Source organism: Coregonus clupeaformis, unplaced genomic scaffold (genome assembly GCF_020615455.1).
Source record: "Coregonus clupeaformis isolate EN_2021a unplaced genomic scaffold, ASM2061545v1 scaf1884, whole genome shotgun sequence".
NCBI classification, from domain to species: domain Eukaryota; kingdom Metazoa; phylum Chordata; class Actinopteri; order Salmoniformes; family Salmonidae; genus Coregonus; species Coregonus clupeaformis.
Window position 1 is genome coordinate 7501 of NW_025535338.1, and position 26177 is coordinate 33677.

Sequence of the window (26177 nt, forward strand, 5' to 3'; positions counted from 1 at the left end):
TCGAGCTAAACGCTTCACTGCTCTCAGCAGTTAGATGTTTTTCTCTCTCTCTCTCTCTCTCTCTCTCTCTCTCTCTCTCTCTCTCTCTCTCTCTCTCTCTCTCTCTCTCTCTCTCTCTCTCATACTGCAGAACACTATGTAACACATCATACTGATACACGCACACACACACAGACAGACACACACGTACTCAGAGGCTGAGATGATGATGAAACTGAACGTTAAAACCTCGAATAGATGCAGAGAGAGAAGCCATGATGACTGTAATAGTATGTGGGTAGCAACATGTTAACAATGATAGAGTATCAGTATGATAACTGGGGGGGGGGGATTAACTATGGTATCCATGGTAACTGTGTGATGGTAATACTGTAGTCTGCTAACTGGCTGTATGAATGTAACCATGGTAACTGTGTAGTGGTAATACTGTAGTCTGCTAGCTGGCTGTATGAATGTAACCATGGTAACTGTGTGATGGTAATACTGTAGTCTGATAGCTGGCTGTATGAATGTAACCATGGTAACTGTGTGATGGTAATACTGTAGTCTGATAGCTGGCTGTATGAATGTAACCATGGTAACTGTGTGATGGTAATACTGTAATCTGCTGGCTGACTGTATGAATGTAACCGTGGTAACTGTGTGATGTAATACTGTAGTCTGCTAGCTGGCTGTATGAATGTAACCATGGTAACTGGGTGATGGTAATACTGTAGTCTGCTAGCTGGCTGTATGAATGTAACCGTGGTAACTGTGTGATGGTAATACTGTAATCTGCTAGCTGGCTGTATGAATGTAACCGTGGTAACTGTGTGATGGTAATACTGTGGTCTGCTAGCTGGCTGCATGAATGTAACCGTGGTAACTGTGTGATGGTAATACTGTGGTCTGCTAGCTGGCTGTATGAATGTAACCGTGGTAACTGTGTGATGGTAATACTGTGGTCTGCTAGCTGGCTGTATGAATGTAACCGTGGTAACTGTGTGATGGTAATACTGTGGTCTGCTAGCTGGCTGTATGAATGTAACCGTGGTAACTGTGTGATGGTAATAGCACAGATAGAACAATAAGCCAGATATTTCACCTGATGTATAATGTGAAGCATCCGGTTGTTGTTTCCACTCACTACCAAATATGGTGATGAGAGGAAGCCCAGTGGGAGAAGAAGTAGCCAGATGGATTCTGAAGACATTCTGCTAATTTTCTCATCGATGAAACGTTTGATCTCAATACAGTTTTCTGTTTCCATAACTACAATCTGTAACAAACAGAGTGGACTACGTTTTGTAGACTTTACCCTTTGGCAAAGTTTTCTAATAATGACGTTGTTTAGAAGGAGTGAAAGGGCGAATTGACTTATTGTACACGTGCCCTTCACAGAGTAGGCGTTCCCTAATGGAAAAATGCAAATACATGCTAGAATGCGCCAATAGGATCTTGCGAGCTCGTGCTTGGCTCTGCCCACCTCCTTGCTTGTTCTGCCCACTATGATTAATTTGCTCCCATTGGAAACGACAGGCTCTGGTCTATCTTGGGTTAGTTATACAAGTCTTTGGTAATACTGTAGTCTGATAGCTGGCTGTAGCTTCCCATAGGCTGGCTCCCAATAATAGATACTGTAGTCTGCTAGCTGGCTGTATGAATGTAACCATGGTAACTGTGTGATGGTAATACTGTAGTCTGCTAGCTGGCTGTATGAATGTAACCATGGTAACTGTGTGATGGTAATACTGTAGTCTGCTAGCTGGCTGTATGAATGTAACCATGGTAACTGTGTGGTGGTAATACTGTAATCTGCTAGCTGGCTGTATGAATGTAACCATGGTAACTGTGTGATGGTAATACTGTAGTCTGCTAGCTGGCTGTATGAATGTAACCGTGGTAACTGTGTGATGGTAATACTGTAGTCTGATATCTGATGTAGCTTCCCATAGGCTGGCTCCCAATAACAGATCCTTCTTCCTGAAGTGTGCAGTCGTCCACTACTGCCCAGAAATCTAAAAGCATTCAATTGGTGGAGGGACAGGGCTTGTGGGAGTCTCCTATTTCTCACACAAGTCAGGTCACCGAAGGGAAGGGAACAAGAAAACAGTTTGGGAGGAAGGACAGGATAATTGGAACATGGCCAGAGTGAAACATGCTAGCTGTGTGGCGTGCTAGTGGAGGCTGTAGTGTAGTGTAGTGGAGGCTGTAGTGTAGTGTAGTGGAGGCTGTAGTGTAGTGTAGTGGAGGCTGTAGTGTAGTGTAGTGGAGGCTGTAGTGGAGTGTAGTGGAGGCTGTAGTGTAGTGTAGTGGAGGCTGTAGTGGAGTGTAGTGGAGGCTGTAGTGTAGTGGAGGCTGTAGTGTAGTGTAGTGGAGGCTGTAGTGTAGTGTAGTGGAGGCTGTAGTGTAGTGTAGTGGAGGCTGTAGTGTAGTGTAGTGGAGGCTGTAGTGTAGTGGAGGCTGTAGTGTAGTGGAGGCTGTAGTGTAGTGTAGTGGAGGCTGTAGTGTAGTGGAGTGGAGGCTGTAGTGTAGTGGAGTGGAGGCTGTAGTGTAGTGTAGTGTAGTGGAGGCTGTAGTGTAGTGGAGTGGAGGCTGTAGTGTAGTGTAGTGTAGTGGAGGCTGTAGTGTAGTGTAGTGGAGGCTGTAGTGTAGTGGAGTGGAGGCTGTAGTGTAGTGGAGTGGAGGCTGTAGTGTAGTGTAATGTAGGCTGTAGTGTAGTGTAGTGGAGGCTGTAGTGTAGTGTAGCGGAGGCTGTAGTGTAGTGGAGGCTGTAGTGTAGTGTAGTGGAGGCTGTAGTGTAGTGGAGGCTGTAGTGTAGTGTAGTGGAGGCTGTAGTGTAGTGGAGTGGAGTCTGTAGTGTAGTGGAGTGGAGGCTGTAGTGTAGTGGAGGCTGTAGTGTAGTGTAGTGGAGGCTGTAGTGTAGTGTAGTGGAGGCTGTAGTGTAGTGTAGCGGAGGCTGTAGTGTAGTGGAGGCTGTAGTGTAGTGTAGTGGAGGCTGTAGTGTAGTGGAGGCTGTAGTGTAGTGTAGTGGAGGCTGTAGTGTAGTGTAGTAAAGGCTGTAGTGTAGTGTAGTGGAGGCTGTAGTGTAGTGGAGGCTGTAGTGTAGTGTAGTGGAGGATGTAGTGTAGTGTAGTGGAGGCTGTAGTGTAGTGTAGTGTAGTGGAGGCTGTAGTGTAGTGTAGTGGAGTGGAGGCTGTAGTGTAGTGTAGTGTAGTGTAGTGGAGGCTGTAGTGTAGTGTAGTGGAGGCTGTAGTGTAGTGTAGTGGAGGCTGTAGTGTAGTGGAGTGGAGGCTGTAGTGTAGTGGAGGCTGTAGTGTAGTGTAGTGGAGGCTGTAGTGTAGTGTAGTGGAGGCTGTAGTGTAGTGTAGTGGAGGCTGTAGTGTAGTGTAGTGGAGGCTGTAGTGTAGTGTAATGGAGGCTGTAGTGTAGTGGAGGCTGTAGTGTAGTGTAGTGGAGGCTGTAGTGTAGTGTAGTGGAGGCTGTAGTGTAGTGTAGTGGAGGCTGTAGTGTAGTGTAGTGGAGGCTGTAGTGTAGTGTAGTGGAGGCTGTAGTGTAGTGTAGTGGAGGCTGTAGTGTAGTGTAGTGGAGGCTGTAGTGTAGTGTAGTGGAGGCTGTAGTGTAGTGTAGTGGAGGCTGTAGTGTAGTGTAGTGGAGGCTGTAGTGGAGTGTAGTGGAGGCTGTAGTGTAGTGTAGTGGAGGCTGTAGTGTAGTGGAGGCTGTAGTGTAGTGTAGTGGAGGCTGTAGTGTAGTGTAGTGGAGGCTGTAGTGTAGTGGAGGCTGTAGTGTAGTGTAGTGGAGGCTGTAGTGTAGTGTAGTGGAGGCTGTAGTGTAGTGTAGTGGAGGCTGTAGTGTAGTGTAGTGGAGGCTGTAGTGTAGTGTAGTGGAGGCTGTAGTGTAGTGTAGTGGAGGCTGTAGTGTAGTGTAGTGGAGGCTGTAGTGTAGTGTAGTGGAGGCTGTAGTGTAGTGGAGGCTGTAGTGTAGTGTAGTGGAGGCTGTAGTGTAGTGTAGTGGAGGCTGTAGTGTAGTGTAGTGGAGGCTGTAGTGTAGTGTAGTGGAGGCTGTAGTGTAGTGGAGGCTGTAGTGTAGTGGAGGCTGTAGTGTAGTGTAGTGGAGGCTGTAGTGTAGTGTAGTGGAGGCTGTAGTGTAGTGTAGCGGAGGCTGTAGTGTAGTGGATGCTGTAGTGTAGTGTAGTGGAGGCTGTAGTGTAGTGGAGGCTGTAGTGTAGTGTAGTGGAGGCTGTAGTGTAGTGTAGTGGAGGCTGTAGTGTAGTGGAGTGGAGGCTGTAGTGTAGTGGAGGCTGTAGTGTAGTGTAGTGGAGGCTGTAGTGTAGTGTAGTGGAGGCTGTAGTGTAGTGTAGTGGAGGCTGTAGTGTAGTGGAGGCTGTAGTGTAGTGTAGTGGAGGCTGTAGTGTAGTGGAGGCTGTAGTGTAGTGTAGTGGAGGCTGTAGTGTAGTGTAGTGGAGGCTGTAGTGTAGTGTAGTGGAGGCTGTAGTGTAGTGTAGTGGAGGCTGTAGTGTAGTGGATGCTGTATTGTAGTGTAGTGGAGGCTGTAGTGTAGTGTAGTGGAGGCTGTAGTGTAGTGTAGTGGAGGCTGTAGTGTAGTGTAGTGGAGGCTGTAGTGTAGTGGAGGCTGTAGTGTAGTGTAGTGGAGGCTGTAGTGTAGTGTAGTGGAGGCTGTAGTGTAGTGTAGTGTAGTGTAGTGGGGGCTGTAGTGTAGTGGAGGCTGTAGTGTAGTGTAGTGGAGGCTGTAGTGTAGTGTAGTGGAGGCTGTAGTGTAGTGTAGTGGAGGCTGTAGTGTAGTGTAGTGGAGGCTGTAGTGTAGTGTAGTGGAGGCTGTAGTGTAGTGTAGTGTAGTGGAGGCTGTAGTGTAGTGTAGTGGAGGCTGTAGTGTAGTGTAGTGGAGGCTGTAGTGTAGTGTAGTGGAGGCTGTAGTGTAGTGTAGTGGGGGCTGTAGTGTAGTGTAGCTGTAGTGTAGTGTAGTGGAGGCTGTAGTGTAGTGTAGTGGAGGCTGTAGTGTAGTGTAGTGGAGGCTGTAGTGTAGTGTAGTGGAGGCTGTAGTGTAGTGTAGTGGAGGCTGTAGTGTAGTGGAGGCTGTAGTGTAGTGTAGTGGAGGCTGTAGTGTAGTGTAGTGGAGGCTGTAGTGTAGTGGAGGCTGTAGTGTAGTGTAGTGGAGGCTGTAGTGTAGTGTAGTGGAGGCTGTAGTGTAGTGTAGTGGAGGCTGTAGTGTAGTGTAGTGGAGGCTGTAGTGTAGTGTAGTGGAGGCTGTAGTGTAGTGTAGTGGAGGCTGTATGTGTAGTGGAGGCTGTAGTGTAGTGTAGTGGAGGCTGTAGTGTAGTGTAGTGGAGGCTGTAGTGTAGTGGAGGCTGTAGTGTAGTGTAGTGGAGGCTGTAGTGTAGTGTAGTGGAGGCTGTAGTGTAAGGGAGGCTGTAGTGTAGTGTAGTGGAGGCTGTAGTGTAGTGTAGTGGAGGCTGTAGTGTAGTGGAGGCTGTAGTGTAGTGTAGTGGAGGATGTAGTGTAGTGGAGGCTGTAGTGTAGTGGAGGCTGTAGTGTAGTGGAGGCTGTAGTGTAGTGGAGGCTGTAGTGTAGTGTAGTGGAGGCTGTAGTGTAGTGTAGTGGAGGCTGTAGTGTAGTGGAGGCTGTAGTGTAGTGTAGTGGAGGCTGTAGTGTAGTGTAGTGGAGGCTGTAGTGTAGTGGAGGCTGTAGTGTAGTGTAGTGGAGGCTGTAGTGTAGGTGTAGTGGAGTGTAGTGGAGGCTGTAGTGTAGTGGAGGCTGTAGTGTAGTGTAGTGGAGGCTGTAGTGTAGTGGAGGCTGTAGTGTAGTGTAGTGGAGGCTGTAGTGTAGTGTAGTGGAGGCTGTAGTGTAGTGTAGTGGAGGCTGTAGTGTAGTGTAGTGGAGGCTGTAGTGTAGTGTAGTGGAGGCTGTAGTGTAGTGGAGGCTGTAGTGTAGTGTAGCGGAGGCTGTAGTGTAGTGTAGTGGAGACTGTAGTGTAGTGTAGTGGAGGCTGTAGTGTAGTGTAGTGGAGGCTGTAGTGTAGTGGAGGCTGTAGTGTAGTGTAGTGGAGGCTGTAGTGTAGTGTAGTGGAGGCTGTAGTGTAGTGTAGTGGAGGCTGTAGTGTAGTGTAGTGGAGGCTGTAGTGTAGTGTAGTGGAGGCTGTAGTGTAGTGTAGTGGAGGCTGTAGTGTAGTGGAGGCTGTAGTGTAGTGTAGTGGAGGCTGTAGTGTAGTGTAGTGGAGGCTGTAGTGTAGCTGTAGTGGAGGCTGTAGTGTAGTGTAGTGGAGGCTGTAGTGTAGTGTGTGAGGCTGTAGTGTAGTGTAGCGGAGGCTGTAGTGTAGTGTAGTGGAGGCTGTAGTGTAGTGGAGGCTGTAGTGTAGTGTAGTGGAGGCTGTAGTGTAGCGGAGGCTGTAGTGTAGTGGAGTGGAGGCTGTAGTGTAGTGTAGTGGAGGCTGTAGTGTAGCGGAGGCTGTAGTGTAGTGTAGTGGAGGCTGTAGTGTAGTGTAGTGGAGGCTGTAGTGTAGTGGAGGCTGTAGTGTAGTGTAGTGGAGGCTGTAGTGTAGTGTAGTGGAGGCTGTAGTGTAGTGTAGTGGAGGCTGTAGTGTAGCGGAGGTTGTAGTGTAGTGTAGTGGAGGCTGTAGTGTAGTGTAGTGGAGGCTGTAGTGTAGTGGAGGCTGTAGTGTAGTGTAGTGGAGGCTGTAGTGTAGTGTAGTGGAGGCTGTAGTGTAGTGTAGTGGAGGCTGTAGTGTAGTGTAGTGGAGGCTGTAGTGTAGCGGAGGCTGTAGTGTAGTGTAGTGGAGGCTGTAGTGTAGTGTAGTGGAGGCTGTAGTGTAGTGTAGTGGAGGCTGTAGTGTAGTGTAGTGGAGGCTGTAGTGTAGCGGAGGCTGTAGTGTAGTGTAGTGGAGGCTGTAGTGTAGTGTAGTGGAGGCTGTAGTGTAGTGTAGTGGAGGCTGTAGTGTAGTGTAGCGGAGGCTGTAGTGTAGTGTAGTGGAGGCTGTAGTGTAGCGGAGGCTGTAGTGTAGTGTAATGGAGGCTGTAGTGTAGTGTAGTGGAGGCTGTAGTGTAGCGGAGGCTGTAGTGTAGTGTAGTGGAGGCTGTAGTGTAGTGTAGTGGAGTGGAGGCTGTAGTGTAGTGGAGGCTGTAGTGTAGTGTAGTGGAGGCTGTAGTGTAGTGGAGGCTGTAGTGTAGTGGAGGCTGTAGTGTAGTGTAATGGAGGCTGTAGTGTAGTGTAGTGGAGGCTGTAGTGTAGTGTAATGGAGGCTGTAGTGTAGTGTAGTGGAGGGTGTAGTGTAGTGGAGGCTGTAGTGTAGTGTAGTGGAGGCTGTAGTGTAGTGGGGGCTGTAGTGTAGTGTAGTGGAGGCTGTAGTGTAGTGTAGTGTAGTGTAGTGGAGGCTGTAGTGTAGTGTAGTGGAGGCTGTAGTGTAGTGTAGTGGAGGCTGTAGTGTAGTGTAGTGGAGGCTGTAGTGTAGCGGAGGCTGTAGTGTAGTGTAGTGTAGTGGAGGCTGTAGTGTAGTGTAGTGGAGGCTGTAGTGTAGTGTAGTGGAGGCTGTAGTGTAGTGTAGTGTAGTGTAGTGGAGGCTGTAGTGTAGTGTAGTGGAGGCTGTAGTGTAGTGTAGTGGAGGCTGTAGTGTAGTGTAGTGGAGGCTGTAGTGTAGCGGAGGCTGTAGTGTAGTGTAGTGGAGGCTGTAGTGTAGTGTAGTGGAGTGGAGGCTGTAGTGTAGTGGAGGCTGTAGTGTAGTGGAGGCTGTAGTGTAGTGTAATGGAGGCTGTAGTGTAGTGGAGTGGAGGCTGTAGTGTAGTGTAATGGAGGCTGTAGTGTAGTGTAGTGGAGGGTGTAGTGTAGTGGAGGCTGTAGTGTAGTGTAGTGGAGGCTGTAGTGTAGTGTAATGGAGGCTGTAGTGTAGTGGAGGCTGTAGTGTAGTGTAGTGGAGTGGAGGCTGTAGTGTAATGGGGGCTGTAGTGTAGTGTAGTGGAGGCTGTAGTGTAGTGTAGTGTAGTGTAGTGGAGGCTGTAGTGTAGTGTAGTGGAGGCTGTAGTGTAGTGTAGTGGAGGCTGTAGTGTAGTGTAGTGGAGGCTGTAGTGTAGTGGAGGCTGTAGTGTAGTGGAGGCTGTAGTGTAGTGTAGTGGAGGCTGTAGTGTAGTGTAGTGGAGGCTGTAGTGTAGTGTAGTGGAGGCTGTAGTGTAGTGTAGTGGAGGCTGTAGTGTAGTGTAGTGGAGGCTGTAGTGTAGTGTAGTGGAGGCTGTAGTGTAGTGGAGGCTGTAGTGTAGTGTAGTGGAGGCTGTAGTGTAGTGTAGTGGAGGCTGTAGTGTAGTGTAGTGGAGGCTGTAGTGTAGTGTAGTGGAGGCTGTAGTGTAGTGTAGTGGAGGCTGTAGTGTAGTGTAGTGGAGGCTGTAGTGTAGTGTAGTGGAGGCTGTAGTGTAGTGTAGTGGAGGCTGTAGTGTAGTGGAGGCTGTAGTGTAGTGTAGTGGAGGCTGTAGTGTAGTGTAGTGGAGGCTGTAGTGTAGTGGAGGCTGTAGTGTAGTGTGAGTGGAGGCTGTAGTGTAGTGTAGTGGATGGTGTAGTGTAGTGGAGGCTGTAGTGTAGTGGAGGCTGTAGTGTAGTGTAGTGGAGGCTGTAGTGTAGTGTAGTGAGGCTGTAGGTGTAGTGTAGTGGAGGCTGTAGTGTAGTGGAGGCTGTAGTGTAGTGTAGTGGAGGCTGTAGTGTAGTGTAGTGGAGGCTGTAGTGTAGTGTAGTGGAGGCTGTAGTGTAGTGTAGTGGAGGCTGTAGTGTAGTGTAGTGGAGGCTGTAGTGTAGTGTAGTGGAGGCTGTAGTGTAGTGGAGGCTGTAGTGTAGTGTAGTGGAGGCTGTAGTGTAGTGTAGTGGAGGCTGTAGTGTAGTGTAGTGGAGGCTGTAGTGTAGTGTAGTGGAGGCTGTAGTGTAGTGTAGTGGAGGCTGTAGTGTAGTGTAGTGGAGGCTGTAGTGTAGTGTAGTGGAGGCTGTAGTGTAGTGTAGTGGAGGCTGTAGTGTAGTGTAGTGGAGGCTGTAGTGTAGTGGAGGCTGTAGTGTAGTGGAGGCTGTAGTGTAGTGTAATGGAGGCTGTAGTGTAGTGTAGTGGAGGGTGTAGTGTAGTGGAGGCTGTAGTGTAGTGGAGGCTGTAGTGTAGTGTAGTGGAGGCTGTAGTGTAGTGTAGTAGAGGCTGTAGTGTAGTGTAGTGGAGGCTGTAGTGTAGTGTAGTGGAGGCTGTAGTGTAGTGTAGTGGAGGCTGTAGTGTAGTGTAGTGGAGGCTGTAGTGTAGTGTAGTGGAGGCTGTAGTGTAGTGTAGTGGAGGCTGTAGTGTAGTGTAGTGGAGGCTGTAGTGTAGTGGAGGCTGTAGTGTAGTGTAGTGGAGGCTGTAGTGTAGTGTAGTGGAGGCTGTAGTGTAGTGTAGTGGAGGCTGTAGTGTAGTGTGGTGGAGGCTGTAGTGTAGTGTAGTGGAGGCTGTAGTGTAGTGTATTGAGGCTGTATGTAGTGGAGGCTGTAGTGTAGTGTATTGGAGGCTGTAGTGTAGTGTAGTGGAGGCTGTAGTGTAGTGTAGTGGAGGCTGTAGTGTAGTGTAGTGGAGGCTGTAGTGTAGTGGAGTGGAGGCTGTAGTGTAGTGTAGTGGAGGCTGTAGTGTAGTGTAGTGGAGGCTGTAGTGTAGTGTAGTGGAGGCTGTAGTGTAGTGTAGTGGAGGCTGTAGTGTAGTGGAGTGGAGGCTGTAGTGTAGTGGAGGCTGTAATGTAGTGTAGTGGAGGCTGTAGTGTAGTGTAGTGTAGTGTAGTGTAGTGGAGGCTGTAGTGTAGTGTAGCGGAGGCTGTAGTGTAGTGTAGTGGAGGCTGTAGTGTAGTGTAGTGGAGGCTGTAGTGTAGTGGAGTGGAGGCTGTAGTGTAGTGTAGTGGAGGCTGTAGTGTAGTGTAGCGGAGGCTGTAGTGTAGTGTAGTGGAGGCTGTAGTGTAGTGTAGTGGAGGCTGTAGTGTAGTGTAGTGGAGGCTGTAGTGTAGTGTAGTGTAGTGGAGGCTGTAGTGTAGTGTAGTGGAGGCTGTAGTGTAGTGGAGGCTGTAGTGTAGTGGAGGCTGTAGTGTAGTGTAATGGAGGCTGTAGTGTAGTGTAGTGGAGGGTGTAGTGTAGTGGAGGCTGTAGTGTAGTGTAGTGGAGGCTGTAGTGTAGTGTAATGGAGGCTGTAGTGTAGTGTAGTGGAGGCTGTAGTGTAGTGTATTGGAGGCTGTAGTGTAGTGTGGTGGAGGCTGTAGTGTAGTGTAGTGGAGGCTGTAGTGTAGTGTATTGGAGGCTGTAGTGGAGTGGAGGCTGTAGTGTAGTGTATTGGAGGCTGTAGTGTAGTGTAGTGGAGGCTGTAGTGTAGTGTAGTGGAGGCTGTAGTGTAGTGTAGTGGATGCTGTAGTGTAGTGGAGTGGAGGCTGTAGTGTAGTGTAGTGGAGGCTGTAGTGTAGTGTAGTGGAGGCTGTAGTGGAGTGGAGTGGAGGCTGTAGTGTAGTGTATTGGAGGCTGTAGTGTAGTGTTGTGTAGTGGAGGCTGTAGTGTAGTGTAGTGGAGGCTGTAGTGTAGTGTAGTGGAGGCTGTAGTGTAGTGTAGTGGAGGCTGTAGTGTAGTGTAGTGGAGGCTGTAGTGTAGTGTAGTGGAGGCTGTAGTGTAGTGGAGTGGAGGCTGTAGTGTAGTGTATTGGAGGCTGTAGTGTAGTGGAGGCTGTAGTGTAGTGTAGTGGAGGCTGTAGTGTAGTGTAGTGGAGGCTGTAGTGTAGTGTAGCGGAGGCTGTAGTGTAGTGTAGTGGAGGCTGTAGTGTAGTGTAGTGGAGGCTGTAGTGTAGTGGAGTGGAGGCTGTAGTGTAGTGTATTGGAGGCTGTAGTGTAGTGGAGGCTGTAGTGTAGTGTAGTGGAGGCTGTAGTGTAGTGGAGTGGAGGCTGTAGTGTAGTGTAGTGGAGGCTGTAGTGTAGTGTAGTGGAGGCTGTAGTGTAGTGGAGGCTGTAGTGTAGTGTAGTGGATGCTGTAGTGTAGTGTAGTGGAGGCTGTAGTGTAGTGTAGTGGAGGCTGTAGTGTAGTGTAGTGGAGGCTGTAGTGTAGTGGAGGCTGTAGTGTAGTGGAGGCTGTAGTGTAGTGTAGTGGAGGCTGTAGTGTAGTGTAGTGGAGGCTGTAGTGTAGTGACTACAGTCCCTGCCCGTCTTCAGAAAACGTCTGAAACCCTGCCTCTACAAAGACTATCTGAGTCCCTGGCCGTCTTCAGAAAACGTCTGAAACCCTGCCTCTACAAAGACTATCTGAGTCCCTGCCCATCTTCAGAAAACGTCTGAAACCCTGCCTCTACTTTATTTATTTTTTATTATTTTTTTATTTCACCTTCATTTAACCAGGTAAACCAGTTGAGAACAAGTTCTCATTTACAACTGCGACCTGGCCAAGATAAAGCAAAGCAGTGCGATAAAAACAACAACACAGAGTTACATATGGGGTAAAACAAAACAAAGTCAAAAATACAACAGAAATACATATAATATACAGTGTGTGCAAATTTAGCAAGTTATGGAGGTAAGGCAATAAAATAGGCTATAGTGCAAAATAATTAAAATTAGTATTAACACTGGAATGATAGATGTGCAAGAGATGATGTGCAAATAGAGATACTGGGGTACAAATGAGCAAAATAAATAACAATATAGGGATGAGGTAGTTGGGCGGGCTAATTTCAGATGGGCTGTGTACAGGTGCAGTGATCGGTAAGGTGCTCTGACAACTGATGCTTAAAGTTAGTGAGGGAGATAAGTGTCTCCAGCTTCAGAGATTTTTGCCATTTGTTCCAGTCATTGGCAGCAGAGAACTGGAAGGAATTGCGGCCAAAGGAGGTGTTGGCTTTGGGGATGACCAGTGAGATATACCCGCTGGAGCGCAGACTACGGGTGGGTGTTGCTATGGTGACCAATGAGCTAAGATAAGGTGGGGATTTGCCTAGCAGTGATTTATAGATGGCCTGGAGCCAGTGGGTTTGGCGACGAATATGTAGTGAGGACCAGCCAACAAGAGCGTACAGGTCACAGTGGTGGGTATTATATGGGGCTTTGGAGACAAAACGGATGGCACTGTGATAGACTACATCCAATTTGCTGAGAAGAGTGTTGGAGGCTATTTTGTAAATGACATCGCCGAAGTCAAGGATCGGTAGGATAGTCAGTTTTACGAGGGCATGTTTGGCAGCATGAGTGAAGGAGGCTTTGTTGCGAAATAGGAAACCGATTCTAGATTTAACTTTGGATTGGAGATTCTTAATGTGAGTCTGGAAGGAGAGTTTACAGTCTAACCAGACACCTAGATATTTGTAGTTGTCCACATACTCTAGGTCAGACCCGTCGAGAGTAGTGATTCTAGTCGGGTGGGCGGGTGCAAGCAGCGTTCGGTTGAAGAGCATGCATTTAGTTTTACTAGTGTTTAAGAGCAGTTGGAGGCTACTGAAGGAGTGTTGTATGGAATTGAAGCTCGTTTGGAGGTTTGTTAACACAGTGTCCAATGAAGGGCCAGATGTATACAAAATGGTGTCGTCTCGTGAGAGGTGGATCTGAGAGTCACCAGCAGCAAGAGCGACGTCATTGATATACACAGAGAAAAGAGTCGGCCCAAGAATTGAACCCTGTGGCACCCCCATAGAGACTGCCATAGGTCCAGACAACAGGCCCTCCGATTTGACACATTGAACTCTATCTGAGAAGTAGTTGGTGAACCAGGCGAGGCAGTCATTTGAGAAACCAAGGCTATTTAGTCTGCCAATAAGAATGCGGTGGTTGACAGAGTCGAAAGCCTTGGCCAGGTCAATGAAAACGGCTGCACAGTACTGTCTATTATCGATCAGCGGTTATAATATCGTTTAGGACCTTGAGCGTGGCTGAAGTGCACCGCATGACCAGCTCGGAAACCGGATTGCATAGCGGAGAAGGTACGGTGGGATTCGAAATGGTCGGTGATCTGTTTGTTGACTTGGCTTTCAAAAACTTTTGAAAGGCAGGGCAGGATGGATATGGGTCTGTAACAGTTTGGATCTAGAGTGTCACCCCCCTTTGAAGAGGGGGGATGACCGCGGCATCTTTCCAATCTCTGGGGATCTCAGACGTTACGAAAGAGAGGTTGAACAGGCTAGTAATAGGGGTTGCGACAATTTCGGCGGCTAGTTTTAGAAAGAAAGGGTCCAGATTGTCTAGCCCAGATGATTTGTAGGGGTCCAGATTTTGCAGCTCTTTTAGAACATCAGCTGTCTGGATTTGTGTGAAGGAGAAGCGGGGGGGCATGGGCAAGTCGCAGCGGAGGGTGCAGAGCTGGTGGCCGGGGTAGTGGTAGCCAGGTGGAAAGCATGGCCAGCCGTAGCAAAATGCTTGTTGAAATTCTCGATTATTGTAGATTTATCGGTGGTGATAGTGTTTCCTAGCCTCAGTGCAGTGGGCAGCTGGGAGGAAGTGCTCTTATTTTCCATGGACTTTACAGTGTACAAAGACTATCTGAGTCCCTGCCCGTCTTCAGAAAACGTCTGAAACCCTGCCTCTACAAAGACTATCTGAGTCCCTGCCCGTATTCAGAAAACGTCTGAAACCCTGCCTCTACAAAGACTATATTAAATTAATCCCCCCGACACACACACACATAAAAAGGAACAAAAAAGGTTCCTACTAGCACTGACTTTGCTGATAACTACTTTATTGAGATGAAGTAACTGTAAGTGGCTCTGGATAAGAGCGTCTGTTATATGACTAACATGTCAATGTAGAGAGACGACAAGAGAGACGACAAGTGAGTGTAGGGTATGAGAGCAACAAGAGGACAGGAAAAGAGAGGAGATGAGAGGAGAGGGGGAGGAGGAGATCAGAGGAAAAGAGGAGAGCAGAGCAGAGAAGTGGGGAGGAGGAGAGGAGAGGAGAGGAGAGGAGAGGAGAGGAGAGGGAGAGGAGAGGAGAGGAGAGGAGAGGAGAGGAGAGGAGAGGAGAGGAGAGGAGAGGAGAGGAGAGGAAAGGAAAGGAGAGGAGAGGAGAGGAGAGGAGAGGAGAGGAGAGGAGAGGAGAGGAGAGGAGAGGAGAGGAGAGGAGAGGAGAGGAGAGGAGAGGAGAGGAGAGGAGAGGAGAGGAGAGGAGAGGAGAGGGGAGGAATGTCCTACCATCTCCTATGATTGCCAGTATAGCCAGGTCCACCTGTCGTTTCCAGTGGGACCCTTTCTGCAGAGCGATGCCATAGCCGGTGGTGGCAAAGATGTACCCACTGCCGATGGTGACCAGCTTACAGCCATCGTCTCTGCCAGCTGCGTAGTTCAACACAGCAGCATCATAGATGAAGGCATCCAGTTTACTGTAGCAAAACAGGTCACATAAAGTCAGTCTCCTAACAAAGTTTTTCTCTGTAACAAGACACAAAGAGGAAATATAAACTCAGTTTACTGTAACAACACACACAGAGAAACTATAAACTCAGTTTACCTTATTAACACACACACAGAGGAAATTGAGTTCTTCTGCTCACTAAATGTGCAGAACATGAGGGAGTTGGCAGTTAGAAACTCTAATGGAGTTCTTCTGCTCACTAAATGTGCAGAACATGAGGGAGTTGGCAGTTAGAAACTCTAATGGAGTTCTTCTGCTCACTAAATGTGCAGAACATGAGGGAGTTGGCAGTTAGAAACTCTAATGGAGTTCTTCTGCTCACTAAATGTGCAGAACATGAGGGAGTTGGCAGTTAGAATCTATAATGGAGTTCTTCTGCTCACTAAATGTGCAGAACACGAGGGAGTTGGCAGTTAGAAACTCTAATGGAGTTCTTCTGCTCACTAAATGTGCAGAACATGAGGGAGTTGGCAGTTATAAACTCTAATGGAGTTCTTCTGCTCACTAAATGTGCAGAACACGAGGGAGTTGGCAGTTAGAAACTCTAAGGGAGTTCTTCTGCTCACTAAATGTGCAGAACATGAGGGAGTTGGCAGTTAGAAACTCTAATGGAGTTCTTCTGCTCACTAAATGTGCAGAACATGAGGGAGTTGGCAGTTAGAATCTATTATGGAGTTCTTCTGCTCAATAAATGTGCAGAACATGAGGGAGTTGGCAGTTAGAAACTCTAATGGAGTTCTTCTGCTCACTAAATGTGCAGAACATGAGGGAGTTGGCAGTTAGAAACTCTAAGGGAGTTCTTCTGCTCACTAAATGTGCAGAACATGAGGGATTTGGCAGTTAGAATCTATAATGGAGTTCTTCTGCTCACTAAATGTTCAGAACATGAGGGAGTTGGCAGTTAGAATCTATAATGGAGTTCTTCTGCTCACTAAATGTGCAGAACATGAGGGAGTTGGCAGTTATAAACTCTAATGGAGTTCTTCTGCTCACTAAATGTGCAGAACATGACGCTACCAAGGCGGCCTATACCCCCTTCACTCCAAAGATGGGCAAAAGCTAATGAAGCATGACGAATCAATCCAATCCAGGTGGAAAGAGCACTTCGAGGAGCTCCTCAGCAGAAGCACAACAGTTGATATTGATGAGATTCCAGCTGAAATCCTGAAGGAAGCGGGTGCTCCTACAACACACACATGTCCTGCTCCTGAAGATCTGGGATCAGGAAGAAATCCTTGCAGAACTCAGGGATGCCCTAAGCAGACTGCGGGAACTACATGTCTCTCCTGTCCACCACCAGGAGAACACTGACCCGCATACTGGCCGACCGACTTCTTCCCCTGTCAGAAGAAATCCTCCCAGAATCTCAGCATGGCTTTTCCCCCAACCAGAGGACAGGATCTTCACAGCACGACAACTGCAGGAAAAATGCCAGGAGCAAAATCAACCACTGGTACATGGCCTTTATTGACATGAGCCTCTGGAGTGACTCTGTGAACCATCGTGCCTTCTGGCTGATTCTGTCAAAAACCGTCTGCCCTGACAAATTCACCAGAATACTGCGACTGCTGCGTGATGACATGTCAGCTCAGTAACAGTGGCTCTGAAACGGAACCCTTCAAGGGGACACAGAGTTAAACAGGGCTATTTCATTACACCCAGCATGTTTTCTATCTGAAACGGAACCCCTTCAAGGGGGACACCAGAGTTAAACAGGGCTGTTTCATTACACCCAGCATGTTTTCTATCTGAAACGGAACCCCTTCAAGGGGGACACCAGAGTTAAACAGGGCTGTTTCATTACACCCAGCATGTTTTCTATCTGAAACGGAACCCTTCAAGGGGGACACCAGAGTTAAACAGGGCTGTTTCATTACACCCAGCATGTTTTCTATCTGAAACGGAACCCTTCAAGGGGGACACCAGAGTTAAACAGGGCTGTTTCATTACACCCAGCATGTTTTCTACCTGAAACGGAACCCTTCAAGGGGGACACCAGAGTTAAAACAGGGCTGTTTCATTACACCCAGCATGTTTTCTACCTGAAACGGAACCCTTCAAGGGGGACACCAGAGTTAAACAGGGCTGTTTCATTACACCCAGCATGTTTTCTATCTGAAACGGAACCCTTCAAGGGGGACACCAGAGTTAAACAGGGCTGTTTCATTACACCCAGCATGTTTTCTATCTGAAACGGAACCCTTCAAGGGGGACACCAGAGTTAAACAGGGCTGTTTCATTACACCCAGCATGTTTTCTATCTGAAACGGAACCCTTCAAGGGGGACACCAGAGTTAAACAGGGCTGTTTCATTACACCCAGCATGTTTTCTATCTGAAACGGAACCCTTCAAGGGGGACACCAGAGTTAAACAGGGCTGTTTCATTACACCCAGCATGTTTTCTATCTGAAACGGAACCCTTCAAGGGGGACACCAGAGTTAAACAGGGCTGTTTCATTACACCCAGCATGTTTTCTACCTTCACCGCTGCCATCCTCCACCTCACAGCCCAGAGTCTGCCTCAGGAAGTCCAAACCCTGCACAGGACAGATGGAAAACTCTTCAATCTCAACAGATTCAAGTGGAAAATCACCAACACTTCCATTGTGGCGCTCCAGTACGCAGAAGATAACGCCATCACTGCCCGGAAGAGGACCTTCAGTGCATCCTGGACACTTTCTTATTTTCTTCTCTCCTTCTCTCCTTCTCTCTCTTCTCTCCTTCTCTCCTTCTCTCCTTCTCTTCTCTTCTCTCCTTCTCTCCTTCTCTTCTTCTCTCCTTCTCTCCTTCTCTTCTTCCCTCTTCTCTCCCCTTCTCTCCTTCTCTCCTTCTCTTCTTCTCTCCTTCTCTTCTTCTCTCCTTCTTTCCTTCTTTCCTTCTCTCCTTCTCTTCTTCTCTCCTTCTCTCCTTCTCTTCTTCTCTCCTTTTCTCCTTCTCTTCTTCTCTCCTTCTCTTCTTCTCTCCTTCTCTTCTTCTCTTCTTCTCTCTTTCTCTTCTTCTCTCCTTCTCTTCTTCTCTCCTTCTTTCCTTCTTTCCTTCTCTCCTTCTCTTCTTCTCTCCTTCTCTTCTTCTCTTCTTCTCTCCTTCTCTCCTTCTCTCCTTCTTTCCTTCTCTCCTTCTCTCCTTCTCTCCTTCTCTTCTCTCCTTCTCTCCTTCTCTTCTTCTCTTCTTCTCTCCTTCTCTTCTTCTTCTCAAGGCTGAGGTAAAGAGTCTTTGAGTATCGCGACATCCAAGCCAGAACCAAACTCCTGGTCAACAAAGAAGCAGCGCTCCCTACCCTACTGTATGGGTCAGCAACATGGACCACAAACAGCAGGCACCTTAAAGCCCTGGAGTCGCCACCACCAAAGATGCCTCAGCAACATCATGAGGATCAGCTGGGAAGACAGGCGCACCAACCCCAGTGTCCTGGAGGAGTAGCACTGTATGAAGAAGATATCTGCTGTGTCGCAGAAGACAAGCAGCAACTTCGAAAGGACGGATTTTCCATCAAGAAGGCCCAACCAACATCCACCACCACCACTCACCCGGATCGGCCTCTTCAGCCATCTGAAGACCCAAAAGCAGGACCCACCAGGAGGACTATCATACTGGACGTGTGTGTGTCCCTCTGTCCTATACTCCTCCCTGGTGCTATTTCACCAGGTACTAGGGGTTAGGGACTAGGGAGTAGGGGTTAGGGACTAGGGAGTAGGGACTAGGGAGTAGGGGTTAGGGTGTGTGTCGTACCCTGCTTTGAGGCTGACCAGTGCATCCTGCACCCCTCCCTGGTGATACTTCACCAGGTACTCGTGCATGTCAGGGTAATTCTTTCTGATGTTCCTCTCTGTTGAACCATTAGGAACCGTCCCGAAACGGAACGGAGGGGAGTACGCATACGGGTTCTGGAACTAGAGAGGAGCGGAGAGAGAGAGAGAGAGAGAGAGAGAGAGAAGGAAGGAGAGAGAGAGAGAGAGAGAGAGAGAGAGAGAGAGAGAGAGAGAGAGAGAGAGAGAGAGAGAGAGAGAGAGAGAGAGAGAGAGAGAGAGAGAGAGAGAGAGAGAGAGAGAGAGAGAGAGAGAGAGAGAGAAGGAAGGCGATAGAGAGAGAGGAGGAAGGAAGGAAGGAGAGAGAGAGAGAGAGAGAAGAGAAGGCGATAGAGAGAGAGGAGGAAGGAAGGAAGGAAGGAGAGAGAGAGAGAGAGAAGGAAGGCGATAGGAGAGAGAGAGAGAGAGAGAGAGAGAGAGAGAGAGAGAGAGCAGAGAGAGAGAGAGAGAGAGAGAGCAAGAGAAGGAAGGATATATATATATAGAGAGAGAGAGAGAGAGAGAGAAGGAAGGAGATGAGAGAGAGAGAGAAGGAAGGAGAGAGAGAGAGAGAGAGAGAGAGAGAGAGAGAGAGAGAGAGAGAGAGAGAGAGAGAGAGAGAGAGAGAGAGAGAGAAGGAAGAGAGAGAGAGAGAGAGAGAGAGAGAGAGAGAGACAGAGATAGAGAGACAGAGATAGAGAGAGAGAGAGAAGGAAGGAGATAGAGAGAGAGAGAGAGAAGGAAGGAGAGAGAGAGAGAGAGAGAGAGAGAGAGAGAGAGAGACACACAGAGGGACAGAGGGAGAGAGAGAGAAGGAAGGAGATAGAGAGATAAGATATTAATAGTACTTTAGTAAATGTATTTGCTCCAGCCAATAACAATAACCCCAATAAATACACAACACCAGACACTGAAAGCAGCACATCACCAATGAAAATATACCAAACTAACATGTTAAAAGCCTCATAACATGAGGTCAAAAGGATCTGAAAGGAAACTTAATTAGGTACAATAAATCTGTCTGCCATTGCAGAATCATGCTATTGGCTCCACCTGAGAGGGCCTGTCTCCTAACACTTCTCTCTTCTGGCTGTTGTTGATCCCTAGACCAGGACGGACAGACTGACTCTTGGCTGTGACCGGTTAGCCTGACAGACTGATGCTTGGCTGTGATTGGCTAGCCAGACAGACTGATGCTTGGCTGTGATTGGCTAGCCAGACAGACGGACACTTGGCTGTGATTGGCTAGCCAGACACACTGACACTTGGCTGTGATTGGCTAGCCAGACAGACTGATGCTTGGCTGTGATTGGCTAGCCAGACAGACGGACACTTGGCTGTGATTGGCTAGCCAGACACACTGACACTTGGCTGTGATTGGCTAGCCAGACAGACTGATGCTTGGCTGTGATTAGCTAGCCAGACAGACTGACGCTTGGCTGTGATTGGCTAGCCAGACAGACGGACACTTGGCTGTGATTGGCTAGCCAGACACACTGACACTTGGCTGTGATTGGCTAGCCAGACAGACTGATGCTTGGCTGTGATTGGCTAGCCAGACAGACTGACACTTGGCTGTGATTGGCTAGCCAGACAGACGGACACTTGGCTGTGATTGGCTAGCCAGACAGACTGACACATGGCTGTGATTGGCTAGCCAGACAGACTGACGCTTGGCTGTGATTGGCTAGCCAGACAGACGGACACTTGGCTGTGATTGGCTAGCCAGACACACTGACACTTGGCTGTGATTGGTTAGCCAGACAGACTGACACATGGCTGTGATTGGCTAGCCAGACACACTGATAACATGTGACATGATGATGAATGAGGGCGATGAACACTGCTGGACACAATACACACATCACACGGTGTTGGTATGAGCGTGTCAGTGTGTGTGTTGGTATGAGCGCGTCAGTGTGTGTTGGTATGAGCGCGTCAGTGTGTGTGTTGGTATGAGCGCGTCAGTGTGTGTGTTGGTATGAGCGTGTCAGTGTGTGTGTTGGTATGAGCGCGTCAGTGTGTGTGTTGGTATGAGCGCGTCAGTGTGTGTATTGGTATGAGCGCGTCAGTGTGTGTGTTGGTATGAGCGCGTCAGTGTGTGTGTTGGTATGAGCGCGTCAGTGTGTGTGTTGGTATGAGCGCGTCAGTGTGTGTGTTGGTATGAGCGCGTCAGTGTGTGTGTGTTGGTATGAGCGCGTCAGTGTGTGTGTTGGTATGAGCGTGTCAGTGTGTGTGTTGGTATGAGCGCGTCAGTGTGTGTGTTTGTATGAGCGCGTCAGTGTGTGTGTTTGGTATGAGCGCGTCAGTGTGTGTGTTGGTATGAGCGTGTCAGTGTGTGTGTTTGTGTGAGTGTCAGTGTGTGTTGGTATGAGCGCGTCAGTGTGTGTGTTGGTATGAGCGTGTCAGTGTGTGTGTGTTGGTATGAGCGTGTCAGTGTGTGTGTTTGTGTGAAACGTCAGTGTGTGTGTTGGTATGAGCGTGTCAGTGTGTGTGTTTGTGTGAGCGCGTCAGTGTGTGTGTTTGTGTGAGCGCGTCAGTGTGTGTGTTGGTATGAGCGTGTCAGTGTGTGTGTTTGTGTGAGCGCGTCAGTGTGTGTGTTTGTGTGAGCGTCAGTGTGTGTGTTGGTATGAGCGCGTCAGTGTGTGTGTTGGTATGAGCGCGTCAGTGTGTGTGTTTGTGTGAGCGTCAGTGTGTGTGTTGGTATGAGCGCGTCAGTGTGTGTGTTGGTATGAGCGTGTCAGTGTGTGTGTTTGTGTGAGCGCGTCAGTGTGTGTGTTGGTATGAGCGCGTCAGTGTTTGTGTGTGTGTGTGTGTGTGTGTGTGTTCATCTCCTCTACCTTTTTGTCTGACAGTCCGGTGACCTCCTCCTGGACACACACACACACTGACACGCTCATACACACACATACACACACTGACACGCTCATACACATCACATACACACACACATAAAACACGAGAGACACAAAGGACAGAGACAAAACATGACCATGATGCACCGGCCTCAACGGGACAGGCCTTTGTGTCTCTGTCTGTCACACACACACACACACACACACACACACACACACACACACACACACACACACACACACACACACACACACACACACACACACAGACACAGACACAGACACACACACACACACACACAGACACAGACACACACACACACACACACACACACACACACACACACACACACACACACACACACACACACACACAGCAACACACACACACACACACACACACACACACACACACACACACAGACACACACACACACACACACACACACAGACACACACACACACACACACACAGACACACAGACACACACACAGACACACACACACAGACACACTCCTGTACCTTGTTGTCAGACAGTCCGGTGACCTGGTCCACAAACTCCTCCTGGATCATGAAGGCAGCCAGGTTGGCTGTGTACGAGGCCAGGAAGATGACAGCGAAGAAGGCCCACACCGACACTATGAACTTACTGGTGGTGCCTTTGGGGTTCTGGACCGGAACAGAGTTGTTGAACACCAGACCCCACAGCAGCCACACTGCCTTACCAACGGTGAACGATGGACCGTGGGGGTCTGGGGGGGAGAAATAAAACAAGGATAGAGAATTCAGGAGGGAGAGAGAGAGAGAGGCAGGGAGAAAGGGAGAAAGGGGGACAGAGAGAGAGAGAGAGAGAGAGAGAGAGAGAGACAGAGACAGAGAGACAGAGACAGAGACAGAGACAGAGACAGAGACAGAGACAGAGACAGAGACAGAGACAGAGACACAGAGAGAGAGAGAGAGAGAGAGAGAGAGAGAGAGAGAGAGAGAGAGAGAGAGAGAGAGGGGGGGGGAGATGAGAAGACGTGTGTAATAACTGTCTGTATGTGTACATGTAACACCTGGAGGTATTCCTGTTTTCTGTTGGATTGGGATGATCTGGTTGATATTGTGTTGTTGATCTAATGAATATGTTGTTGCTGTTGTTGTTTTTGTGTGTTTGTTTGTAGAGCCTGATTAGATGAGACACAGACTAAATGGTCCCATGAGAACACTGTCTGGGAGAACTACAGCAATGTTTACACGACAGCTATGTTTAAACAACAGCTATGTTTAAACAACAGCTATGTTTACACTACAGCAATATTAACAGTACAGCAATGTTTACACTACAGCACTGTTTACACAACAGCTATGTTTACACAACATATATGTTTACACTACAGCAATATTAACAGTACAGCAATGTTTACACTATAGCTATGTTTAAACAACAGCTATGTTTACACAACAGCTATGTTTACACTACAGCAATATTAACAGTACAGCAATGTTTACATTACAGCACTGTTTACACCACAGCTATGTTTACATTACAGATATGTTTACACTACAGCTATGTTTACACTACAGCTATGTTTACACAACAGCTATGTTTACACTACAGCTATGTTTAAACAACAGCAATGTTTACACTACAGCTATGTTTACACTACAGCTATGTTTACACAACAGCTATGTTTACACTACAGCTATGTTTAAACAACAGCTATGTTTACACTACAGCTATGTTTACACTACAGCTATGTTTACACTTTAGCTATGTGTACACTTTAGCCATGTTTACACGACAGCTATGTTTACACTACAGCTATGTTTACACTACAGCTATGTTTACACTACATCAACATTTACACTTCAGCTATGTTTACACTTCAGCTATATTTACACTACAGCTATGTTTACACTATAGCTACGTTAACACTACAGCAATGTTTAAACTACCGCTATGTTTACACTACCACTATGTTTACACAACAGCTATGTTTACACTACAGCACTGTTTACACTACAGCACTGTTTACACTACAGCTATGTTTACACTACAGCTATGTTTACACTATAGCTATGTTTACACTACAGCTATGTTTACACCACAGCTATGTTTACACTACAGCTATGTTTACACTACAGCTATGTTTACACTACAGCTATGTTTACACTACAGCACACTACAACTACACACTACACTAACACTAACAGACACTATAGTATACTAGTTCACACTACAACTACACACTAACACTAACAGACACTCCACTAGTACACAGTAGCCTCTGGTACCAGTAATACTAACAGACACTCCACTAGTACACAGTAGCCTCTGTTACCAGTAACACTAACAATACACTCCACTAGTACACCGTAGCCTCTGGTACCAGTAATACTAACAGACACTCCACTAGTACACAGTAGCCTCTGGTACCAGTAATACTAACAGACACTCCACTGGTACACGGTAGCCTCTGGTACCTGTAATACTAACAGACACTCCACTAGTACACAGTAGCCTCTGGTACCAGTAACACTAACAGACACTCCACTAGTACACAGTAGCCTCTGGTACCAGTAATACTAACAGACACTCCACTAGTACACAGTAGCCTCTGGTACCAGTAACACTACCAGACACTCCACTAGTACACAGTAGCCTCTGGTACCAGTAATACTAACAGACACTCCACTAGTACACAGTAGCCTCTGGTACCAGTAATACTAACAGACACTCCACTAGTACACAGTAGCCTCTGGTACCAGTAACACTAACATACACTCCACTAGTACACAGTAGCCTCTGGTTGTAACGATCCCGGCAGTCTGAGTCGGGTCCTGTCTGTGGACTAGTTTTTCTGCTCGTGATCTCCAGTTTCCCGAGGGTTCTGGAACGCTCCCTGCCTGGTTGCCGGGCAACGTTAGGCGGGAGCTCTCTTGATTTCCGCACCTGCATCCCATCAGCAATCTGCACACCTGGTCCTGATCATCACCCTTCTTAGGCTCTGGCCTAACATCCATTCCCCTGCCGGATCGTTAGCCATGAACAGTAGGTTTACCAGAGTATCAGTCTTAGAGCTTCTAGCGTTAGTTTTGTTGTTTTGCACCTTGTTGGTTTGTTGTTTACTTACCTCCGTTTTGTTCCATCTGCAGTCACTCGTCCGGAACCTTCATCCAACCTCTGCCTGGTGGTCGGGCGGCTGCCGAGCCATGATGGGATCAACCACTGCACCCCCAACAACTAATCAACGCCGCCCGCTCTGTTCCCTGGATTATTCAGCATCACTCTTGAATTTGTAAATAAACACTCACCTCGTTTCAACTTACCTTGTCCTGGTCTGCTTCTGGGTTCTGGCTTTGTAACTCGTGACAGAACGATCCGCCAGTAATGAACCCAGCGGACCTGGACTCTGTTCGCCATGCCATTACCCATCAGGAGAAGATGTTGGGCCATCATAGCACGGTACTACAGGAGATCGCGTTGTCAGTTCGAACCTTTCTACCGGTCTGACGGAGGTCCAGAACCAACGCAAGTTTCCGGTGGAGGATCCACTACCGGTTTCACCCATCTCGCCTGCCGCTTCTGGAGCTGTGTCCTTCCGTGAGCCCAAGGTTCCGACGCCGGATAAATATGAGGGAGCTGGGAAGATGCCGTTCCTTCCTTATGCAGTGTGGATTAGTGTTCGATCTACAGCCCTACTCTTATGCACAGACAAGGCTAGGATAGCCTTTGTGATTGAGTTGCTGCGTGGTCGAGCGCTGAGTGGGCTTCAGCCGTTTGGGAACGACAGGATCCCTGCATGGCTTCATACCAGGGGGTTCACGGCCGAGATGAGGAAGCTCTTCGACCATTCCGTCCGAGGGAGGGACGCAGCTAGGCGCCTGTTTCGCTTCGCCAAGGAACTGCAGCGTGGCCGACTTCGTGATCGAGTTCAAGACGTTGGCTGTGGAGAGTGGGTGGAATGAGGAGTCTCTGCAAGCGGCCTTTACCAGGGTCTGTCGGAGCAGCTCAAGGATGAGTTGATCTCCTATCCGGAGCCTAGTGACCTGGACAGCTTGGTAGCCTTGTCTATTCGGGTGGATAATCGAGTCCGAGAGCGAAGGAGGGAGAAGCAATGGGTTCCGTCCAACCGATCAGCTTCTCAGGTTCCAGTCGGGTCGGGGATTGGATCAGAATACGTCGATCATCGTCACCACACAGGATTAGTGGAGAGGTCCTGTCTCCGATTCTGAACCCATGCAAGTGGGGCGGCACGGGTTAACCAAGGAGGAGCGCCAACACAGACGTAGGACTAACTGTTGCCTCTACTGTGGTGGTTCGGGACATTACCTCGCCACTGGTTCCCGGCGGTCGTCAAACTGCGCGGCTCGCTAAAGTTGGGAGGACTTTTAGCGAGCCAGTTTCGACCTCTCAATACCTCTGTCAGACCCCCGTTTCCGGCTACCCTTATGAACAGGAATCAGAGCTTAGCGATTAACGCTTTATCGATTCAGGTGCCGATGGAAGCTTTCTTGATGCCGAGTTGGTGGAACAGCTGGGGCTTTCCAAGGAGCAATTGCCGGAAGCCATTGAAGCTACCACTCTGGACGGCAGTAGTCTGGCACGTATCACGATGAGGACTGAACCGGTTAAGATGCTGTTGTCGGGGAATCATTCTGAGATGATTTCATTCTTCATTCTGCCGTCTTCCCATGTTCCTCTGGTCCTTGGATACCCCTGGCTGAAGGAACACAATCCCACGTTCGATTGGTGACGGGCAAGGTAACGGTAGTTGGAGCCTTGATTGTCATGCTAACTGTCTCAAGACTGCCTGTCCCCATTCGGTTCCCAGTCAGGTGATTGAGGCTAAACCCCCAGATTTGTCCCTGGTTCCCGAGACATATCACGATTTGGGGGAAGTTTTCAGTAAGCAGAAGGCTCTGTCACTCCCTCCCCACCGACCATATGATTGTGCCATCAACCTGTTCCCTGGAGCTGTCTACCCCAAGGGAAGGTTATACAGTATCTCCCGACCTGAACGTGAGGCTTTGGAGACCTACATCAAGGAGTCCCTAGCTGCTGGTCTCGTTCGTCCTCGTCATCACCCCTGGGGGTAGGATTCTTCTTTGTGGGTAAGAAGGATGGCTCTCTTCGACCGTGTATTGATTATCGGGGGTTGAATGACATCACGGTCAAGAACAAGTATCCCCTGCCCTTGATGAGTTCTGCCTTCGACTC

General features: G+C 48.5%; 1 protein-coding gene across 1 annotated transcript in view; it reads right to left on the minus strand.

The window, feature by feature from the left end:
• Window positions 1-26177, minus strand: part of LOC121563079 (glutamate receptor ionotropic, NMDA 2A-like) — a gene marked incomplete at its 5' end in the record, with an annotated part of 78303 nt that overhangs the window by 4381 nt on the left and 47745 nt on the right. Inside the window, 3 exon segments of the mRNA XM_045218892.1 lie at window positions 14110-14297; window positions 18060-18220; window positions 21494-21723. Of these exon segments, the coding sequence (XP_045074827.1) occupies window positions 14110-14297; window positions 18060-18220; window positions 21494-21723 (579 nt within the window).